The following is an 18,620-nucleotide window of genomic DNA, read 5'->3' as shown; positions in this document are numbered from 1 at the left end:
AGGGGTGTTCTTTATCTTATTTGGGGTGGTGGCTACACGAGTGTATACATTTTCTAAAACTTAGCCAATAATACACTTGAGATCTGGGCATTTCCCTGCATGCAAATCTTACCTTGATAAAAATAATACATCATCAACAAAGTCATCAAGACAAGAAAAACTACCCTCCCCCCCAAAAAACTACAACAGAATTGTGATATTCATACATATATAATGACACTTGTAAGTCAGCCTGTCTCAAGGCTGCTTCTTCGGCAGTCTGTGGCCCGGGCATGACTTTGCAGCTTCGGGGAGGTCCCGGGTACACTCAAATGAGGTGTCTTAGGGAAAAAGTGAGTCCGGAATGACTGAGCATGAGTGGGCAAAGGGGTTCTGTGTGGTTTAGTTTCACCCTGTGGAATGACTGACAAGAGGTGACCAAGAGGTAAAAGAAACCAGCCCCTTCACACCCTCACGGCCGCTGACATAGGGACCCTTGAGTGGGAGGATGTGCCCCAGGGTCTGAGTGAGATGAGGCCCAGCTCCCCTCTGTGGCTGGAGCTGTAAGGGAAGGTTATGGCCACTTTGTACATCCATTTATAGAGCTCTGTTTCGGATCGTTCCCCCGACAGAAATGGTGTCAGGCCTGGCCGCACACCATGTAGGTATCCATTGCCATTTATCCTGGGCAGCCTTCAGCCCCTGGAGACATAAGACACTTCACAGCTGTGAAACTGTTCATGTCTGTGCTGCTATCTGCTGAGGCTTCTCTGGATATGCCTTGGGGAGTCAGCATAGCCCACCCACTGGCAGAGGGCTGATGGTGCTAGATGCCGACAGATGGTGGAGTTTTCGCCATCACAAGGTGTAGGCGCAGACCAAGAACCCTCTGGGACGTTCTTGAGAATGCCTAAAGATAGACATACAATTGCTCAGGGCTCCTGGTGCCCAAACTGAGCCCTTATCCCAAAATACGATCTTCTGACAGCTAGTTGCCTTTCATTCATTCATTTGTTCATTCATTCACTCATTCAGAATTCATTCCAAGAAGGGCACAACATTGTGAACTTGTTTCCATTTTACTGATACAACTGCTAGATCCGATTGATCGATCTATCTATCTTCAGCTTCAAAGAGAACTGTGTAAATTGTTTTCATTTACCTAACTTTGTAACTAAGGCCTCTCTTCTTCAACTGCTCAAGTTTCAGACTTGTGTAACACTTTTTATTTTTTTTCCAATATATGAAATTTATTGTCAAATTGGTTCCCATACAACACCCAGTGCTCATCCCAAAAGGTGCCCTCCTCAATACCCATCACCCACCGTCCCCTCCCTCCCACCCCCCATCAACCCTCAGTTTGTTCTCAGGTTTTAAGAGTATCTTATGCTTTGGCTCTCTGCCTGTAACACTTCTTTTAAATAAGTGCTTTGTTTCTTTTTAGCCAACTTGCAATTCTTTTTCTCTCACTTAATGAGAGGAAGACATTCATGGTGGTGGGGTGGGGAGTGGCGGAGTGAAGGGCACAGCGTCTATGTCTCTGCCTTCCTCTCTTTGGGCTCCTTCCTCTGCAGTGTCTTCTTCATCCAGATAAAGGTCAAATGTCCTTAGACTTTGGACAACAAACCTCATGGGACTAGGACTCTCTGTGAGGGGGTTCTTATTGCTTTGTTCCCTCAGGGGAATAAGTGACTATCCACAATAGCTTGAGAAGCAAATTGCTTCAGAAAGAGATTTCTTCAACTGCATTACCCATTCCAACAATTTGACCAGGAAGTTAAGCTGGTTCACTCCAAGATGCTGAGCCATATTGGCTGTGTACCAAAAAAACATTTTTGAGCATTTTGTTTAACAAACACATATTACAATTAATGTGTGCCAGGCATCGATCTATGCATTTTACAGATGCTAACATTTAATCCTCCCAACAACCCATTTTACAGATGGGGAAATGGAGGCATGGATAGGTTTAGTAATTTGCTCAAGACACAAGACTGGCAAATGGCAAAGCCATATTTAAACTCAGGCAGGCTTGTTTCAGAGTCCATGCTCTTAACCACTAGGCTGTGCTCCTCTCCCTTGGTCCATTCTGTAGAGCCTCAGCTTTGTGCCAGTGGCCAAAGGATTTTGGATAAATCCTAAGTCCTGCTTCATTCCACCCAGTCTGGCCACTGGGATCAGACTCCACTTGAGAGGGATTGGTTTAAGATGAATATGCAATCCATTGTGGCCAAAAAGTGTGAGGATATATTTTCTTGGAGAAGAGGGGGTCTGCAAATGCATGGAAAGTAACATACTCGTGCTCTTTGTTTAAGCCAGTTTATGTAGGTTTTTCGTTAGTTGTAGCTGAAACTGTCCTAGGTAATATAGATGCTAAATTAAGATTCTTTTTCTTTTTCTAGCAAGAATATTGGCATAGAAATATGGTGGTGTAGTTATTGGATTATATTTTTCAAAACAGCTTCTTGTCAACTTTCAAGTAAAAGTTTGAATTTCAAGGAACAAAGCAATGCTTGTGATATGCACAGCTGACAGTATTTGGGGCTTTCCTCTAGCACTAATTATGAAAATGTAAGATGCCCTGTAGTTCTGGTTTGATATATACCTTGTAACTATGTTTTGACTACCTTGTCCTGTTATTGAGTATCCATATGCAAATGTTATTAAGAATTTGGTCCATTGCATCTACCAGAGTATTAGATCCCAACAAAATAATGCTCATAGAAAGTCTTCTTCCTGTAAAGGAAAACTGCTTTTTCTACACCACTGAATTCTTTATGGTTGGGAGATTTTTATGTTTTCCAGGAGTCATACTTCTCTAATTATATCAATACTAAGTTGACTAAGGAAGCAACAGAAGTGGTTGACAATGATAGGGTGTTTTGTTTTGTTTTGTTTTGTTTTGTTTTGTTTTGTTACAGCCCAAAGAAAGGTTTCAGAACATTAAAAAAGTGTTAACTCAAAGCTAACATTTAAATGAACTTTTGGGGACGTCTGGGTGGCTCAGTTGGTTAAGCATCTGACCTCGGCTCAGGTTATGATCTCACAGTTCGTGAGTTTGAGACCCGCGTCGGGCTCTATGCTGACAGCTCAGAGCCTGGTGCCTGCTTTGGATTCTGTGTCTCCTTCTCTCTGCCCCTTCCCTGCTTGCACTCTGTCTCTCTCTCTCAAAAATAAATTTAAAAAGTTAAATTAACTTTTAATTTCCAGTGTATGCAAGAGTCAAAATATTAAAGTGTCTGACACTGAGCACTTCAGTGATTCTTTTGAGTTTTGCCACTCTCTAATTCATCATGAAAATATCTAGTACCATACTTTCCACACCAAAGTTCCGCACGTATTTCTTGAATGAAAATAAGAGTAAAGGGGGAGATTTTGCTACTGTTTTAAACATATATTATAATGTGTCTAATATATTAATGTCTGTGGTTTCAATGTAAGTTCTATGGTTATACACCCCCCCCCCCCGCATATACATATATATGTTTGGACACACACATCCCACTATCCTAAATGTCAGGAAAGAAAAGGCATCATGTTCTTGCAGCCATGCAGGGAAGGTGAAATGTCTTAGTCTTAGTACTTAAATAGTTCTCCCTCATGGAGATGACTTTAGAGTTGTAAGCTACATCCACATTGTGGTCAATTAAAACTATAAACTCAGCTACTCTGGAATAGAACACAACAAATATGATGCCATGTGATTCCATGTAAGCACAGTGGCGTTTTGCCCTCCAGGGGTATTTGGAAATGTCTAATGGTGTGTTTAATTGTCACAACCTGGGATGAGGGAGGGTACTAGTAGTGGGTGGAGGACAGGGATACTGCTAAACACCCTAAGTGCACACCAGGGTCCCCCACACAAGGAATTACCAAGCCCAACATGTCAATGGCGCTGTAGTCAGAAAGTCTTGAGTTGGCAAAATAGGTGCTCATGGCATTTCTTCCCAGCTTAAAGTAACATTCACACTAATTGAATAAAAGAGAATTCACTGAGGCAGATAGACCTTTCTAGAACAATCCTCGTGGCCCGCTCATTACAGAAGTCTACCTGAACTCAATGTCCATAACATTCATGTTGGTTAAAGTTTGCTCTTGAAATTGTGGTCCGTGGACCAGCAGCATCAGCAGCTACTGAGAGCTTGTTAAAATGCATAATCTCAGCCCTACACTGGACCTACTGAATCAGATTCTACATTCTTAACCAGATCCCTGGATGATTCCTACACACAGTGAAATTTGAGAATCATCGGGTAAGAGGACTATGTATCTACTGAATAAAAAAAAGAACAGCTAGTTGCTTCCCAGACACTCATTGGCTGCTTTAATGACATTAACTCTGAGAATAGTCAGCCACAAATGTTTGCAGACCTCATCTCCAAAGCTGATAGGCCAAGAGCTCCATTTGCTAAGAATACAAAACAAGATTGGAAAGCCTCTCTATCACAAGTGTGAGGTAGAAATTGCCCCGTGCAACAGTTTCCTGTTAATTGTTTTCCCATTGCCCCTTTTAGGCTTTTCTCCACAGGTCAGCAATTAAAAGGAGAGTGAGATGGTAGCTAGTTTACTGTGGTGATCACTTTGTAATGTATATAAATGTTGAATCACTATGTTGTACACTTGAAACGAATATAATATTGTATGTCTACTACACTTCAGTTTTTTTCCAATATATGAAATTTATTGTCAGATTGGTTTCCATACAACATCCAGTGCTCATCCCAAAAGGTGCCCTCCTCAATACCCATCACCCACCCCCCCTCCCTCCCACCCCCCATCAACCCTCAGTTTGTTCTCAGTTTTTAACAGTCTCTTATGCCTTGGCTCTCTCCCACTCTAACCTCTTTTTTTTTTTTTTTACACTTCAGTTTTAAAAAAGGGGGGGAGTGAGAAATTAATTGAAGCACATTGAATTTTAATACTCAAATTAACACAGGATTTGATACAGGTCTGCCATCACCAAATGTGAGTTACTGATTCTGAAAATACTTTTCTAGTTTCATCCTAAAACCCTTTGGGTAACTGTGACCTATGTTTGTAAAGGTAAAGTATAAAACCCTTTCAGTCAATCTATGCAGAGGAAAAAGAGCAAAACTGTGCTCCATGCTTTTTCTAGAAGTGGCTCCAGAATCTAAAGAATCCTGGTTCTAATGTGAAGTGGCAGGATATAAATAACTACATGCAGATATCTACTAGCTGAAATGCTAGTTCTTGCTAACTGTTTTAAGTAAAGAGATTTGAGGGCAATGGTGGGAAAGTGGCATTATTTTTTAATCTCAAAGAACTAAAGAAATTCTTTAATTGAAAAATTAAAGGTATTAGTAAAGATAACTAAACAATCTTTCCTCCAATGAAGAGGAGCTTATTATGTATAACAGAAGAGAGGTTCTCGTAGTAGAAAATTTTACTTGAACAAAAGAGTAAGGACAAGAAGCTTGCAGAAGTCCCAGGACTAAATTCGGTAAAGACGCTTGGGGATCCTAGAATGTATGAACTAACACGGGAGGCTCTGTTAATCTATTTGTTCACATGAGGATTTCCCAAAGTATGTTCCTGCAACTTTCACAGAATGAACTAGCTTTCATGGGCAATTAGGTTTGGGAAATACTGTGTTAAACAAGATTTTAAATCTTTACTAGAGAGCTTTTCAGAGCTTTCAATATGTTCATGAAAGTTGTGAATCTCCAAGATATCATACACAGTATTTCTGAGACGTATTTTCATAGATTCCTTTTAAAAAGTTCTAGGGGCACCTGGGTGGCTCAGTCATTCGGGTGTCTGACTTCAGCTCAGGTCATGATCTCATGGTTTGTGAGTTCAAGCCCCACATAAGGCTCTGTGCTGACAGCTCAGAACCTGGAGCCTGCTTCCGATTCTGTGTCTCCCTCTCTCTCTGCCCATTCCCCACTCATGCTCTGTCTCTGCCTCTGTCTCTCTGTCTAAAATAAATAAACTTTAAGTAAAAATTTTAAAGTTCTTTGGCTCATACTTTGGTAAATATCAGCAAATGTTTCGTAACAGTAGCAGCAGGGATGGTTTTGTAGACTGAGTTGATGAGGGATAGTTTTCTTGAGGCCACAATAGATGAATCTGTGACCCAGGGAGTAAAGGTTCCGGTTCCTCAAGGGTCACAGGGTCTGTAGGATGAGTAACATGAGGCTTGCTAGAATGTGGAATTGGGAAGAATAGTGAGCCAGCCCCAGGAAGAACCAACCATGAAATGAGGAAAGCCTGAGAGACTAATGAGCAGAAAGCTAAATTTGGGATGAGCAATTCTAAACCTGACACTCACATGCTCCATGTGAGGCTTTTATCCCTTAACAGTTATACATCCCACAGTGCCCAGTGGTGTGGACCCTGTGGTGGCAAGGCTGTGGCCCATAGTGGGGTCATCTTTGGAAACCACATGCCTCATTTGGGGACATTCAGAAGGTAGCAACAGGAAGTTTCCCAGAAGGCTCACGAGAAGGATTTCACCAAAGGAAGCTCCAGTTTGGGGACAGCCTGTCAGGTCATATCTGTCTCTGGGGTCAGCTCAGAAGGAGTCAGAAAATAGCCCTATGGTAAGACATCTGAGAGGCGAGAAGAAAAGACAGGTTGAAGCACGAGCTGCACAGTCAGATGGCTCAAAAGGAAGCTCTGCGGATAAAATCCTCCAAAAGAATTCAGTGGGGAAGATGCACTCAAAGTTTGCACAGGATTGAGAAGCTCTGAATTTAAGTAAAATGTGCAGTGAGGTAGAAACAAGAATATTCTGTCTGTTGTTCTGGTGTGGCTTTTTTTTCATCAACATGTTTGGAAAAGGTTTATGGATTGCTTCCTGTGTGCCCAGCTCTGAGCAGGTATGGTTCTGCACTCATGTAGCTCACGATAATGAACAGAACATTAATTTTCTCTTTGGAAAAGTGAGTCAAAACAAAGCAGAGCACCGTGATAGGGCTGGCTGTGGTGGTGGAAACATAATTCAGATAGGTGCTCAGAGAACCCCTGAGCATGTGAGAGAATGTTGTGACCTCAAGGATGAGAAAGGCAGTCCCTTAAATATGTGACACAAGAGCGTTCTCAGCCAATGAGAAGGGCCCCAAGGTGCAAACAATCTTGATGCATTTGAAGAAAAGAGAGCAATGTGGTCGGTGCATAGTGAACAGGAGGGAAATACGAAAGAAGTGAGGTTGGAAAGATCAGGAGGAGCTGGATCACACAGAGCATGGAAAAGCCATGATAGGATTTATCCTATGCACAGAGGGCTAGATTTTATTCTGTGCACAGCAACGCAGTAGTTGCTCTTGTGAGGGAAATGGATCGAAGTGAAACCACAGTGGAAGCAAAGGAGTAAGGAAGTTGTTGCATGGTCCAGGCAAGAGATGATGGTAGCTTGAGCTAGGGTAGCTAGTGTAGTTATTGGATTTTTGTTTACTTTTAATATGTGGCTCTTTCTCCTTTAATAGAAAAAAAAGGGCCTTTGTATTGGTTTCCTGGTTTGGCTTCTGTGACCCTACCAGCCACCTGATTGTGGAGAAGACGTATTGCACGGGAAATAATGGAATTTCCTGCTGAAAGAGGATGGTCTGTTGTACTCTGGGACACAAGCTCATCCCTCCTGGCCTCAGTTCATGTGCCCTCTTCCCTTCCATCTATGGAAATGGGTGATATGTCCTCAAACCATGGGCTAAGTAAGGCTCATCTGTTCTCCCTGATCTTTGTATACATTTGGCATGTAACTAGTATTCAGTAAGTGTTTTCTGAATGGAATACAGCTGGGTAATGAAGTGACCTTTTGTGTGTGTGTGTGTGTGTGTGTGTGTTTGTCCTAACTAATTGTTCACCACGACTAGCTCTAAGGTGAGGAGATCATCTGGATTATTTAGTCAGACAGAACTTGCTGATATTTAAATGAGAATCTGTGCGGTATGATTTTTACAGCCCTGTAAAGATACCACCTGACTTTTTCCTTTTGACATGCTTGCTTTCTGCTGCCTAAACTTTTGCTATTAGAAATTCATTCCTCTGATATGAGGTTATATCCCTTATTGAAACACAAATATCCTGAGATAACACATGAGGCTTATCAATTAACTTGGCTTTAAATGGATATGCCATATCTTTTCTTGAGGGAAAGCAAATTTTAATGAGAGGATGATGAAACAAAGTATGAAGTAGCTCATTGTGAAGAAAATGCTCTGCTTGGGATGGATGAGAGTGTGAAGATAAGGGCGAGAGCAGAGAAAAAAGGACCGTTTCTAAATGTTTACAGTCTTTGGCTCAATAATTCTACTAACCTAAAGAAATAATATTAAACATGGGGCAATGATGTATGTCCAAAGATAGTCACTGCAATATTACTTAAAATAAAGAAAAGTGGAAGTAACCTGGAGGTCCAATGAGGGGGGCATGGGTAAATAAATGTGATATGGCACTAGAGTGCAATATTATGCTGCTATTAAAATTATGTTTCTGAAGAATTTTTAATAGCATGGGATGAGGGGCGCCTGGGTGGCGCAGTCGGTTAAGCGTCCGACTTCAGCCAGGTCACGATCTCGCGATCCGTGAGTTCGAGCCCCGCGTCGGGCTCTGGGCTGATGGCTCAGAGCCTGGAGCCTGTTTCCGATTCTGTGTCTCCCTCTCTCTCTGCCCCTCCCCCGTTCATGCTCTGTCTCTCTCTGTCCCCAAAAAAATAAATAAACGTTGAAAAAAAAATTAAAAAAAAAAATAGCATGGGATGAAAGTCCAGACAAAACTGCATGGGGGTCTGTGTATTCTGTGTATACTCTACATCTGCACTATAACTTCAAATATCTGAAAGATCTGTGTAGAAAACACTGATGAGATATGTGTGTATATTTTTGTGCGTGTTGCATTCATAGCGATGAGTTCTTTGGTGATACTTATTTTCTTTGGATAATTTCCTAGTATTTTCCAGGATAAAAAACAAGTGTAAATTATTAGAGGACATATTATTTTTAATATCTCTTTATAAACACAGTTTAAAAGGAGAGGTGGCCCCAGATATCATAGCTCTCTCTGGGGCCACTGGCCAGGCGTTGCTGGTTCTCACATACATTACAGATCTGACTTAACCTTTTCAAAACAGCTACCTTCCCCCCGCCCCCACCAACCGCCCCAAGATGTAATTTCTAATTCACTGGCCAAATTACTGCATCTATTTCTGAAAAAAATAAAATAAAATCTGGGTGTTTGAACTTGAATCTGTGGGACAGTTTTTCAGAACTGAATCTTACAAGACGTTCCTCATGCCTGGAAGGCCTGTTCCTGTTAGGGAGGATTTGGTGGTTATGGGAGAAGGAGACTTGAAGAGCATCTAAATTCATCAGCAAAAGAACCGTTGTGTTATTTTCACAGCATATGAAAGTCGGCTTCCTGGCCTTGGCTGAAATGAGTGAAGGCTGGTGGCACTGTAATTTGGCATCTGTCTTGACGTGGTCGCTCTCTTAGGCCACTTAGCTCTGGCAGAGATCAATTTAAATCATGAAACAGTGAGGAAATGCACAAGTTCCAGTCAACAGCAAGGAATTGTTTTTGAGTCTTTGTCATGAATTTACACCCTGGTTCCTTCAGTAATATTGTGAAGCTCCGCTTGGGTTTGGAGCCCTGCCTTCGACTATATGTGTATTGTAGTGACTAAGAAGAATTCAGGCCCTGGAGACACACCACCCTTTCTACCTCTTATTAGTTGCATGAACCTAGTCACATTAGGGAATCTGTATGTGTCTCAGTTTTCTCAGCTATTAAATGGGGAGAACAATAGTACCACTTAGCTGAGTTTAAATAAATTAATACATGTAAGTTGGTGCAACATTGGCACATATTAAGACCTTAGTAAAAGTTAGTATTCATTCATTCATTCATTCATTCATTCATTCAATTGAATTAGAATTATTTCTGCCCTCCCCACACCCTTGTACAGGATTCCCTATCCTCTGTGTTAGGAAGATATAACTGAAATGTCCCAACCATCTGGATGCTTCCTACAACCTGACTCCGGTTCTTGCTGTTTCTGTTGCTTGCACTCAACTCAAATACTTATTGTGAATCTCCATGTTCTGTGGCAGGCACAGTGATTGGGACTTTTTAATCTTTTATGTCTCTGTCCCTTTCCCGTCCCATCCCATTCTGCCCAACTCTCTTCTTCCACCCATTGACTATTTCCAACAAGCCATATCCTGTTCTAAAGGCTTTTTATTATTTCATTCTCTTTTCATTAGAGCCCTATGTGAGATACAGGACATTATTCTCCTCACTTTACAAATGAAGGAAAATGAGGTTTGGAGATGTTAACCTACTTGACTAAGGCCATAGAATTAAGAAGTAGTATGCTTTTTCCTCTACTTTCCCAGTAAGGATGAATTTTGAGTGGGAAGAGCCCTGCTGTCCACCTAGAGATAGACTATGATCTAAAGAGTAGATGTCAGTCTTCTGTTTTACTTACTTGCAAATCATGGAAGCTGGAAGAGACCTGGGCAGGTGAGCATTTAGCATGGGTCATGTTCCCAGGACTGTGCGGGGTGCTGGATAAATAAAAATGTAAAGTACATGATCTGCCATCTCAGTTTATTTAGTATCTCAGTTATCTTTTTTTTTTTAATTTTTTTTAATGTTTATTTATTTTTGAGACAGAGAGAGACAGAGCATGAATGGGGGAGGGTCAGAGAGAGGGAGACACAGAATCCGAAACGGGCTCCAGGCCCCAAGCTGTCGGCACAGAGCCTGACGCGGGGCTCGAACTCACGGACCGCGAGATCATGACCTGAGCCGAAGTCGGCCGCTCAACCGACTGAGCCACCCAGGCGCCCCTCAGTTATCTTTTTACTGTGTAACAAAATGCTCCAAAAATTAATGGCTTAAAACAGTGATTTATTGGGGCGCCTGGATGGCTCAGTCGGCTGAGCGTCCAACTTCAGCTCAGGTCATGAGCTCACAGCTCTTGAGTTCGAGCCCCGCGTCGGGCTCTGTGCTGACAGCTCAGAGCCTGGAGCCTGCTTCTGCTTCTGTGTCTCCCTCTCTCTCTCTGCCCCTAACCCATCTGCATTCTGTCTCTGTCTCTCTCAAAAATAAATAAACATTAAAAAACAAAAACAAAAAAACACAGTGATTTATTGTCTCATGATTCTGTGGGTTGCCTAGACTCACTAGAAAGTTCTTCTTTTCCATGTGATATTGTTTGAAGTCACTCACGTGGCTGCATTTGGCCGGAAGCTTGGCCTGGGGACCAAGTTGGCCTCACATATATAGATGCAGAAACTAAGACCTGAGAAGTCAAACTACTTGGCCTAGGCCAGCACACTTAGTAGAGCAGCAAGGCTTAGAACCCGGGCTTGCTGGGGTGGTGTCATCACCTGTGTGTGCCAATGGGTGCTCTGCTTTTCCTCCGACAGAGCATGTCTCTGCCAGTTTCCTCTTTGCCTCAAGGCTGTCCCTGTTAAGTTTGGAGACCACAAGGGTACAGAAGAAGGAAGGGATCTGTTTTTTCTTCTGGATTTCCTGCCTCCCTATTCCTGGGCTGGACACCAAGTTCTTCAGTTAGTGCTTTGGCCTCATTGACCAGGATTGACCAGACATATCTTCTTCATCATTGCCTCTTCTATACATCCGCACATGAAATGATCCTGGGTTTCACCACATTCATAAAAAGTGGTCCAAATCCCACCAGTTGTTATATTATGAAATAACACACGTATGTAATATTTTAGAGTAGTCTATTATACCATAGTACATTTTTCTAAAATTCACAATTACTCCAATATGAAATGTGTTGCTTGTTTTGAAATGGAGCAGATGAGCCATAAATTATTAACTTCCCTCAGTGTAGTCACAAATCTGAAAATAAGTAAGTGATTTCTTTTCCCCAGATCATTATGACACTGTTGTGGATATTTCTAGCCACTTGGGTAGAGGGCAGATATTTATTCTGTATTAGAGACAATATTTGTTGCCAAATACAGTTCTGGGATCCCTGTGGCCCTCAGGGGGGTATCTGACTCTCACTGAGAGTTAAGGCAAATAAGAAATACAATTCTTAGATTTATGACCCTATGAAGACCACACATTTCCAAAGAAGAGCTGGTAGAGGCACTCCCTAGGAAAAAAAATATTCACTTCATTTTTGATGTATTGAATAGATGATATAGATTGAATAAAACCATTTCCCCATCCTAAGTAGCATTTACTATTTTGTTGATTAAATAAGTAATATTTGTTTATTGTAGAAAATTTAGAAAATACTTAAGCACACCAAGAAGAAAATAAAGATCATCCATAATCTTTCCTTATAGTCAAAACCACTGTTAACATTTTCAGTGTAGGTTCTTCCCATCAGAGAGCTAGAGGAATAGATCTATAGATTGATATGAAGAGACTGAGATACAGATATACATATACATACAGGTGTTTTTCTTGTAAAAAATTGGATCATTCTACATCAAGATAAAAAGGTTTTGCACAGTGGAAGAAACCATCAACAAAATAAAAAGGCAACCTATTGAATGGGAGAAGATATTTGCAAATGATGTATCTGATGAGGGGTTTATATCCAAAGTATGTAAAGAAATTATGCAACTCAACACTAAAACAACAAACAATCCAATTTAAAAATGGGCAGAGGACCTGAATAGACAGTTTTACAAGAGACATACAAATGGCCAACATGTAAGGATGCTCAACATCACTAATCATCAGAAAAATGCAAATGAAAACCACAGTGAGATACCATTTTATACCTGTCAGAACAGCTAAAATAAAAAATACAAGAAATAACAAGTGTTGTGAGAATGGGGAAAAAAAGGAACCCTCATGCATTGTTGGTGGGAATGCAAACTGGTACAGCCACTGTGGAAAACAGTATGGATATTACTCAAGAAATTAAAAATACAATTACCAGAAGATTCAGTAATTCCACTACTGACTGTTTACCCAAAGAAAATGAAAACACTAATTTGAAAAGATATATGCACCCCTATGTATATTACAGTATTATTTACAATAACCAAGTTAGGGAAGCAACCTAAGTGTCCATCAATAGATGAATGGATAAAGAAGATGTGGTATGTCTATACAATAAAATATTTGCCATAAAAAATGAAATCTTGCCACTTGCAACAACATGGATGGGCCTAGAGTGAGAAAAAGACTAATACCATATGATTTCACTTATATATGGAAATTAAGAAACAAATGAACAACAAAGAGAAAAGGGACAAAAAAAAAAAAACATGCTCTTAAATACTGAGAAAAAACTGTGGCTGCCACAGGGGAGGTGCCGGGGCAGGGGGGTGGGCAATGAGTGAAACAGATAAAGGAGATCGAGAGTACACTTACCTTGATGAGCACTGAGTAATATATGGAAATGTTGAATCATTGTATTGTACACCTTAAACTAATATATATTAGTTATGTATGTTAACTAATATACTGTACATTAATTATACTTCAATGAAAAAAATTTTAATGGGATCATATCGTCAAATAATTTTACAACCAGTTTTGTGTGTGTGTGTATGTGTGTTCTGTTTTGCCTAAATGTAGCAAGAACATTTTTCTATGTCAGTAAATATTCTTCTGTCATACATGGAAGTAAATCTGTCTTGTTTTGACAGGACAGTGATATTGAAGCACTGGTCAGGTGTTTGGAAAATGTCCTCGGTTGCACCTCTCCAGGTAAGTTGCTTCAGATTCCAAAATGTAGTGATATGTGCTGATTCTAATGGAATATCCAAGGAGTAGAAAAGCTTGGGAGGAATCTTACAGATATTTCAGTCCAGCGTCTTCATTTTATACAGGAGGAAAGTGAGGCCAAGAGAAGTTGAAAGTCTGGCATAGGGCCAGGCAACTCAAAATTTCTTAGTGTAAGTGATCCCCAGTCTCCAAGGGTGAAATAAATAGTTGAAATTCAGTGATCCATTGTGATCCAACAGTGGCAGTGCATAACAGGCTTTCCAGGTTCCCTGGAAGAGGAACCTGTAACTCTTCCTGTAGAAACAGGTCACACTTAGGCATGCAGCCAAGTGACCATCACTCTGAAGGTCAGTCAGTTATTGGAAGTGATTTGGTCTGAAAAACAAAGCTGAAATTTCTTTAGCATTGTCTGTATGATAAATGGGATTGCTGAGCTTCAAGGATAAAACCCTATTTCTTAGTTTTTCTTCTTTTTCTTGAATCTAAAAAGCCCAGTTTTGGTAACTTCTAGCACTAGATGATAAATTGTCACACCTAATATTGGTAGACTAGCAGAGGCTATACCTATAGGCCCTGGTGAAAAGGGCTGAGATTTTTTTCTTTGAAATTTGATTGTGAGTTTTTATTTTAAAGTTTTAAATTTCATGACCAAAAGTGATCTCTTAAAAGGGAGTGGCAGGAATAAAGATCATGTGTCCAGGAGGCTACGTTGGTTAAGCATCCAACGTTGGCTCAGGTCATGATCTCACAGTTTGTGAGTTCAAGCCCAGCATTGGGAGAGTTTGAACTCTGCTTCAGGTGAGCTCCTGCCCCGCTTTGGGCTCCGCGCTGACAGTATGGAGCCTTCATGGGATATTTCTCTCTCTCTCCCTCTCTCTCTCTCTCTCTCTCTCCCTCTCTCTCTCTCTCTCTCTCCCTATCTGCCCCTCACTCATTCATACCCCTCTCACTCCCTCTCTCAAAAATAAAGTGTTCAGATGTGCAGGCATTCACCACTATTTTATTAGAAGCTTTATGCACAGTTTATAGCCTTTTGTAGCTTATTCCACTTCTCTGTGTGAAGTTTCAGTCATAACATAGTTCCTGGATTTTTTTCTCCTGATCATCATGGTATGATCTGTTCAATTGCACATCAGTAACACTTACTAGGTACATTTAGCTCCCAAGTGTGGATTTGAAGACCAGAAATCTTTCTTTTGGCTAAGTCACTTTTCTTCTCTGGATCTCAGATTCGATCAGAAAGTTTCAAATTGGGTTCCTTGGGGAAGAGTGGGCAAGGCTCTGAGCAGCTAAACAGAACCCATGTCTGCACTGCTCATCTGTGTTTTTCCAGAGTCTGACACAGCGTCTGGTGCAGAGGAGGCCCTTAACAGATATTTTTAAATATTTTGAAGAGAAATGAGATGCATACCCTGCTCCTTTACCAGCTTCAACCAAAATAGTTTCACTCTTATCTGTTTTATATATTAGATTTACACATAAGGTTGTGTCTTGAAAAAGCTAGATTCCACTACAAAAAAAGAAATTAACACTGGATTGGATAGATGATATCTAAATTCCCTTTTAGACTGTATGATTTTATAAAAATGAGCATTAGGAACATGCAACAAAAACATGCATTTATAGAGAACACACTGAGGGTAAATAGAGGGAGGTAGGCAGGGGATGGCCTAGATGGGTGATGGGTACTAAGGAGGGCACTTGTGATGAGCACTGGGTGTTGTATGTAAGTGATGAATCACTAAATTCTGTTCTTGAAACCAGTATTACACTATATGTTAACTAATTGGAGTTTAAATAAAACTTGAAAAAAATTGCATTTATCTCTGCCTAGAGCTCCCCTCAAGTGACAGAAAGGGAATAAAGCTAGTATAAACTTATTGGACAAAGGGAACAGTAAAGATGGGAGCAGGTGGGAGATGTTAGCTCATTTGAGAAGAGAGGAAACAGATGGATATGTGGTAAGCAATTTAGAAGACACAAGGTGAAAGCTAAATGCCTAAGAGTATGCAGGAAAGGAGAGCAGATAAAGGCTATCAGACTTTGATAGATGATGAGGAAGCATGCTTTTGAAATACTTGTCTGGGGAGATGCTCACAGCAGGGCCCTCATTGCAGATGAGAATATTATTACTTTCCGAACTCTGGGCTTCCATTATTACATAGAAGCCTTGAAGAAATATCCTTGTGCGGTTTTACAGGGGATGAGCCTGTTCGGGTAGCCAGTACCTGTTTTGCTCTAACTACATTTTTGGGGAGATTCACAGCTACGATAATCACTGTAGTGTTCATATATGTCAGAATGTTAACAGGATACAAGGGACAATTTAAACTAAAATATGTCGGAGTATAAGCCTTGTCACTCAGAAATGAAACACACCTCTGTGAATTGAGCTAGGCTTTGCTCACATTCAGCATCAGCCTATGCTTTTGGGAAATGTCCAGTTGCCTGTTGAGCATGTTAAGATGTTTTCAAGAGTTTCTTCCAACCCTCAACAAGAGAAGAGAAACAACAGGTGCAAATGTCCTTTCTGGTTATTTGGACCATGCAAATTTTAACTTTGCGGCCCTGAAAATGTTGTATGCAGTGGTTTACCCCAACCCAACCCCAGATTTAGTTTTATTTCTATATAAAACAGGGGCAGTGGTATTTTCCCTGCCTGTATCAATGGGAAGTAGAGAGAGTGAATGAGCTAGCATTTGTGTAGCTTCAAGAGATCCTGGATTTTAAGGTGTTCTTTTGAATTCCAAGTTCAGTATATTAGTATCCTCTATACATGAGGTCATTTTAAAGCCCTTATATCAGTGGTTCTCACACTTGGGCATGCATCAGAATCACTTAGAGGGCTTGTGAAAATGCAGGTCTGGTACATGGCTGACAATTTGTATTTCTGACAAGTTCCCAAGTGATGCTGATGGTCCAGATCCAGACCACATTCTAAGAACCATAGCTTTAAAGCCATTAAGCCCTGAAATTCTTACCATGCACACCCACCCCGATTTATAGCCCAAATAAAATATTACTAAAGTATAAAATAAAATTTTATTTCTTAAAATTATAGAGAACTTGCCTATAAGCTAAACTGAAAATAGCTTCTTCCTACACTTTTTTCCTCTTTATGTGGTACTGTCTGTGTGCTGAGCTATTTGGCACTGTACATAAGAGTCATTGAGCATCCTTGGAAGCAATATTGTATTTTTGCCTCATCCTCAGCATCTGCGTCACACATTTAGGGAGATCTGGTGTGTTCAAGGCACTGTGTGAGGAGTCAGATTTTTAGACCTATTTGGGACATAGTCCCAGCTACCAGGTGGAGTCCTGGACAAACCAGGGCAGAGCTTTATAATGATACCAGAGAGCACCCACTAGGTGCTTCTTTCACACATAGAGGACCTGTTGTCCCAAATGGAGGCAACTCATTTCTGAAGCCCTAAATCCCCCCTGAAATTTCCCATGGTATACAAGACACGGCTAGCCATGAACAGGATGTCGAGAGATCCCACATGAAATTAGGACAGAGAGGAAGAAAGGAAATTAAAAAGAGAGCAGGAAAATCCAGAAATGAGGACATGGGGGAAACAGCCAAGAATGTAGTCATTCTTGGCCATTTCACCAAGGGCAGATACTTTTAAAACAAGGAATTTCCATGCTTTAAATGTGTATCCTACCTCCCCACCTTCTGTTCCTTTCTTTCCTCAAAATGTTTATAAAGCACATACATAAGCCAAATATCATAGAGGATGAAGAAAACAAGGTCCCTGTTTTAATGAACTCTGAGTGTAGCCAGGGAGGCTGATAATGACAAGGCACCTGTGATGAGGACAACACAGAATAAACAAGGCAAGTGGAAGACAAGGGTCCACTAGTGGGGTGCAGCTTGGAAGACTTTACAGAGGAGGGTGAGGTTTCTAATTTCTGTGTCTGTGTCAATAAAGGCAGTACAAGTTTTTTTTTTTTTTTTTTAATTTAAATCCAAATTAGTGCAATAATGATTTCAGGAGTAGATTTCTTAATTCCCCTTACCCATTTAGCCCATCCCCCCTCCCACAACCCCTCCAGCAACCCTCTTGTTTGTTCTCCGTATTTAAGAGTCTCTTCTGTTTTGTCCCCCTTCCTGTTTTTATATTATTTTTGTTTCCCTTCCCTTATGTTCATCTGTTTTGTATCTTAAAGTCCTCATATGAGTAGTCATACGATTTTTGTCTCTCTCTAACTGACTAATTTCACTTAGCATAATACCCTCCAGTTCCATCCATGTGGTTGCAAATGGCAAGATTTCATTCATTTTGATTGCTGAGTAATACTCCATTGTATATATATACCACATCATTTTAATCCATTCATCCCTGGATGGACATTTGGGCTCTTTCCATACTTTGGCTATTCTTGATAGTGCTGCTAAACATTGGGGTGCATGTATCCCTTTGAAACAGCATATCTGTATCCCTTGGATAAATACCTAGTAGTGCAATTGATGAGTCGTAGGGTAGTTCTATTTTTAATTTTTTGAGGAACCTCCATACTGTTTTCCAGAGTGGCTGCACCAGCTTGCATTCCCACCAACAATGCAAAAGAGATCCTCTTTCTCCGCATCCTCGCCAACATCTGTTGTTGCCTGAGTCGTTAATGTTAGCCATTCTGACAGGTGTGAGGTAGTATCTCATTGTTGTTTTGATTTATATTTCCCTGATGATGAGTGATGTTGAACATTTTCTCATGTATTGGTTAGCCATCTGGATGTCTTCTTTGGAGAAGTGTCTATTCATGTCTTTTGCCCATTTCTTCACTGGATTCTTTGTGTTTTGGGTGTTGAGTTTGATGCGTTCTTTATAGATTTCGCATACTAACCCTTTATCTGATATGTTGTTTGCAAATATCTTCTCCCATTCTGTCGGTTGCCTTTTAGTTTTGCTGATTGTTTCCTTCACTGTGCAGAAGCTTTTTATTTTGAT

At 40.7% G+C, this 18,620-nt stretch overlaps 1 protein-coding gene across 13 annotated transcripts in view; it reads left to right on the top strand.

Moving 5' to 3' along the window:
- The window catches only part of NEK11 (NIMA related kinase 11), a 275,620-nt gene that overhangs the window by 176,364 nt on the left and 80,636 nt on the right, over positions 1–18,620 (top strand). For 9 of the 13 annotated variants that reach the window (XR_006718737.1, XR_006718736.1, XM_045503659.1 and 6 more), the window contains one exon: positions 13,590–13,650. The exons of 3 other annotated variants lie outside the window; for them this stretch is intronic. Coding sequence is in view for 8 of the 10 variants with exons in the window: in XM_045503659.1 (XP_045359615.1) it covers positions 13,590–13,650 (61 nt within the window). In the remaining 2 variants the exon portion in view is untranslated. Of the gene's footprint in view, positions 1–7,427; positions 8,429–13,589; positions 13,651–18,620 lie in introns of those variants that run through there. One more of the 13 variants, XM_045503665.1, reaches the window with a different exon arrangement.

This window comes from Leopardus geoffroyi, chromosome C2 (assembly GCF_018350155.1).
Source record: "Leopardus geoffroyi isolate Oge1 chromosome C2, O.geoffroyi_Oge1_pat1.0, whole genome shotgun sequence".
Classification (NCBI taxonomy): domain Eukaryota; kingdom Metazoa; phylum Chordata; class Mammalia; order Carnivora; family Felidae; genus Leopardus; species Leopardus geoffroyi.
The sequence above is the reverse complement of the archived record's forward strand: the minus strand, read 5'-3'. Positions and strand labels throughout refer to the sequence as shown.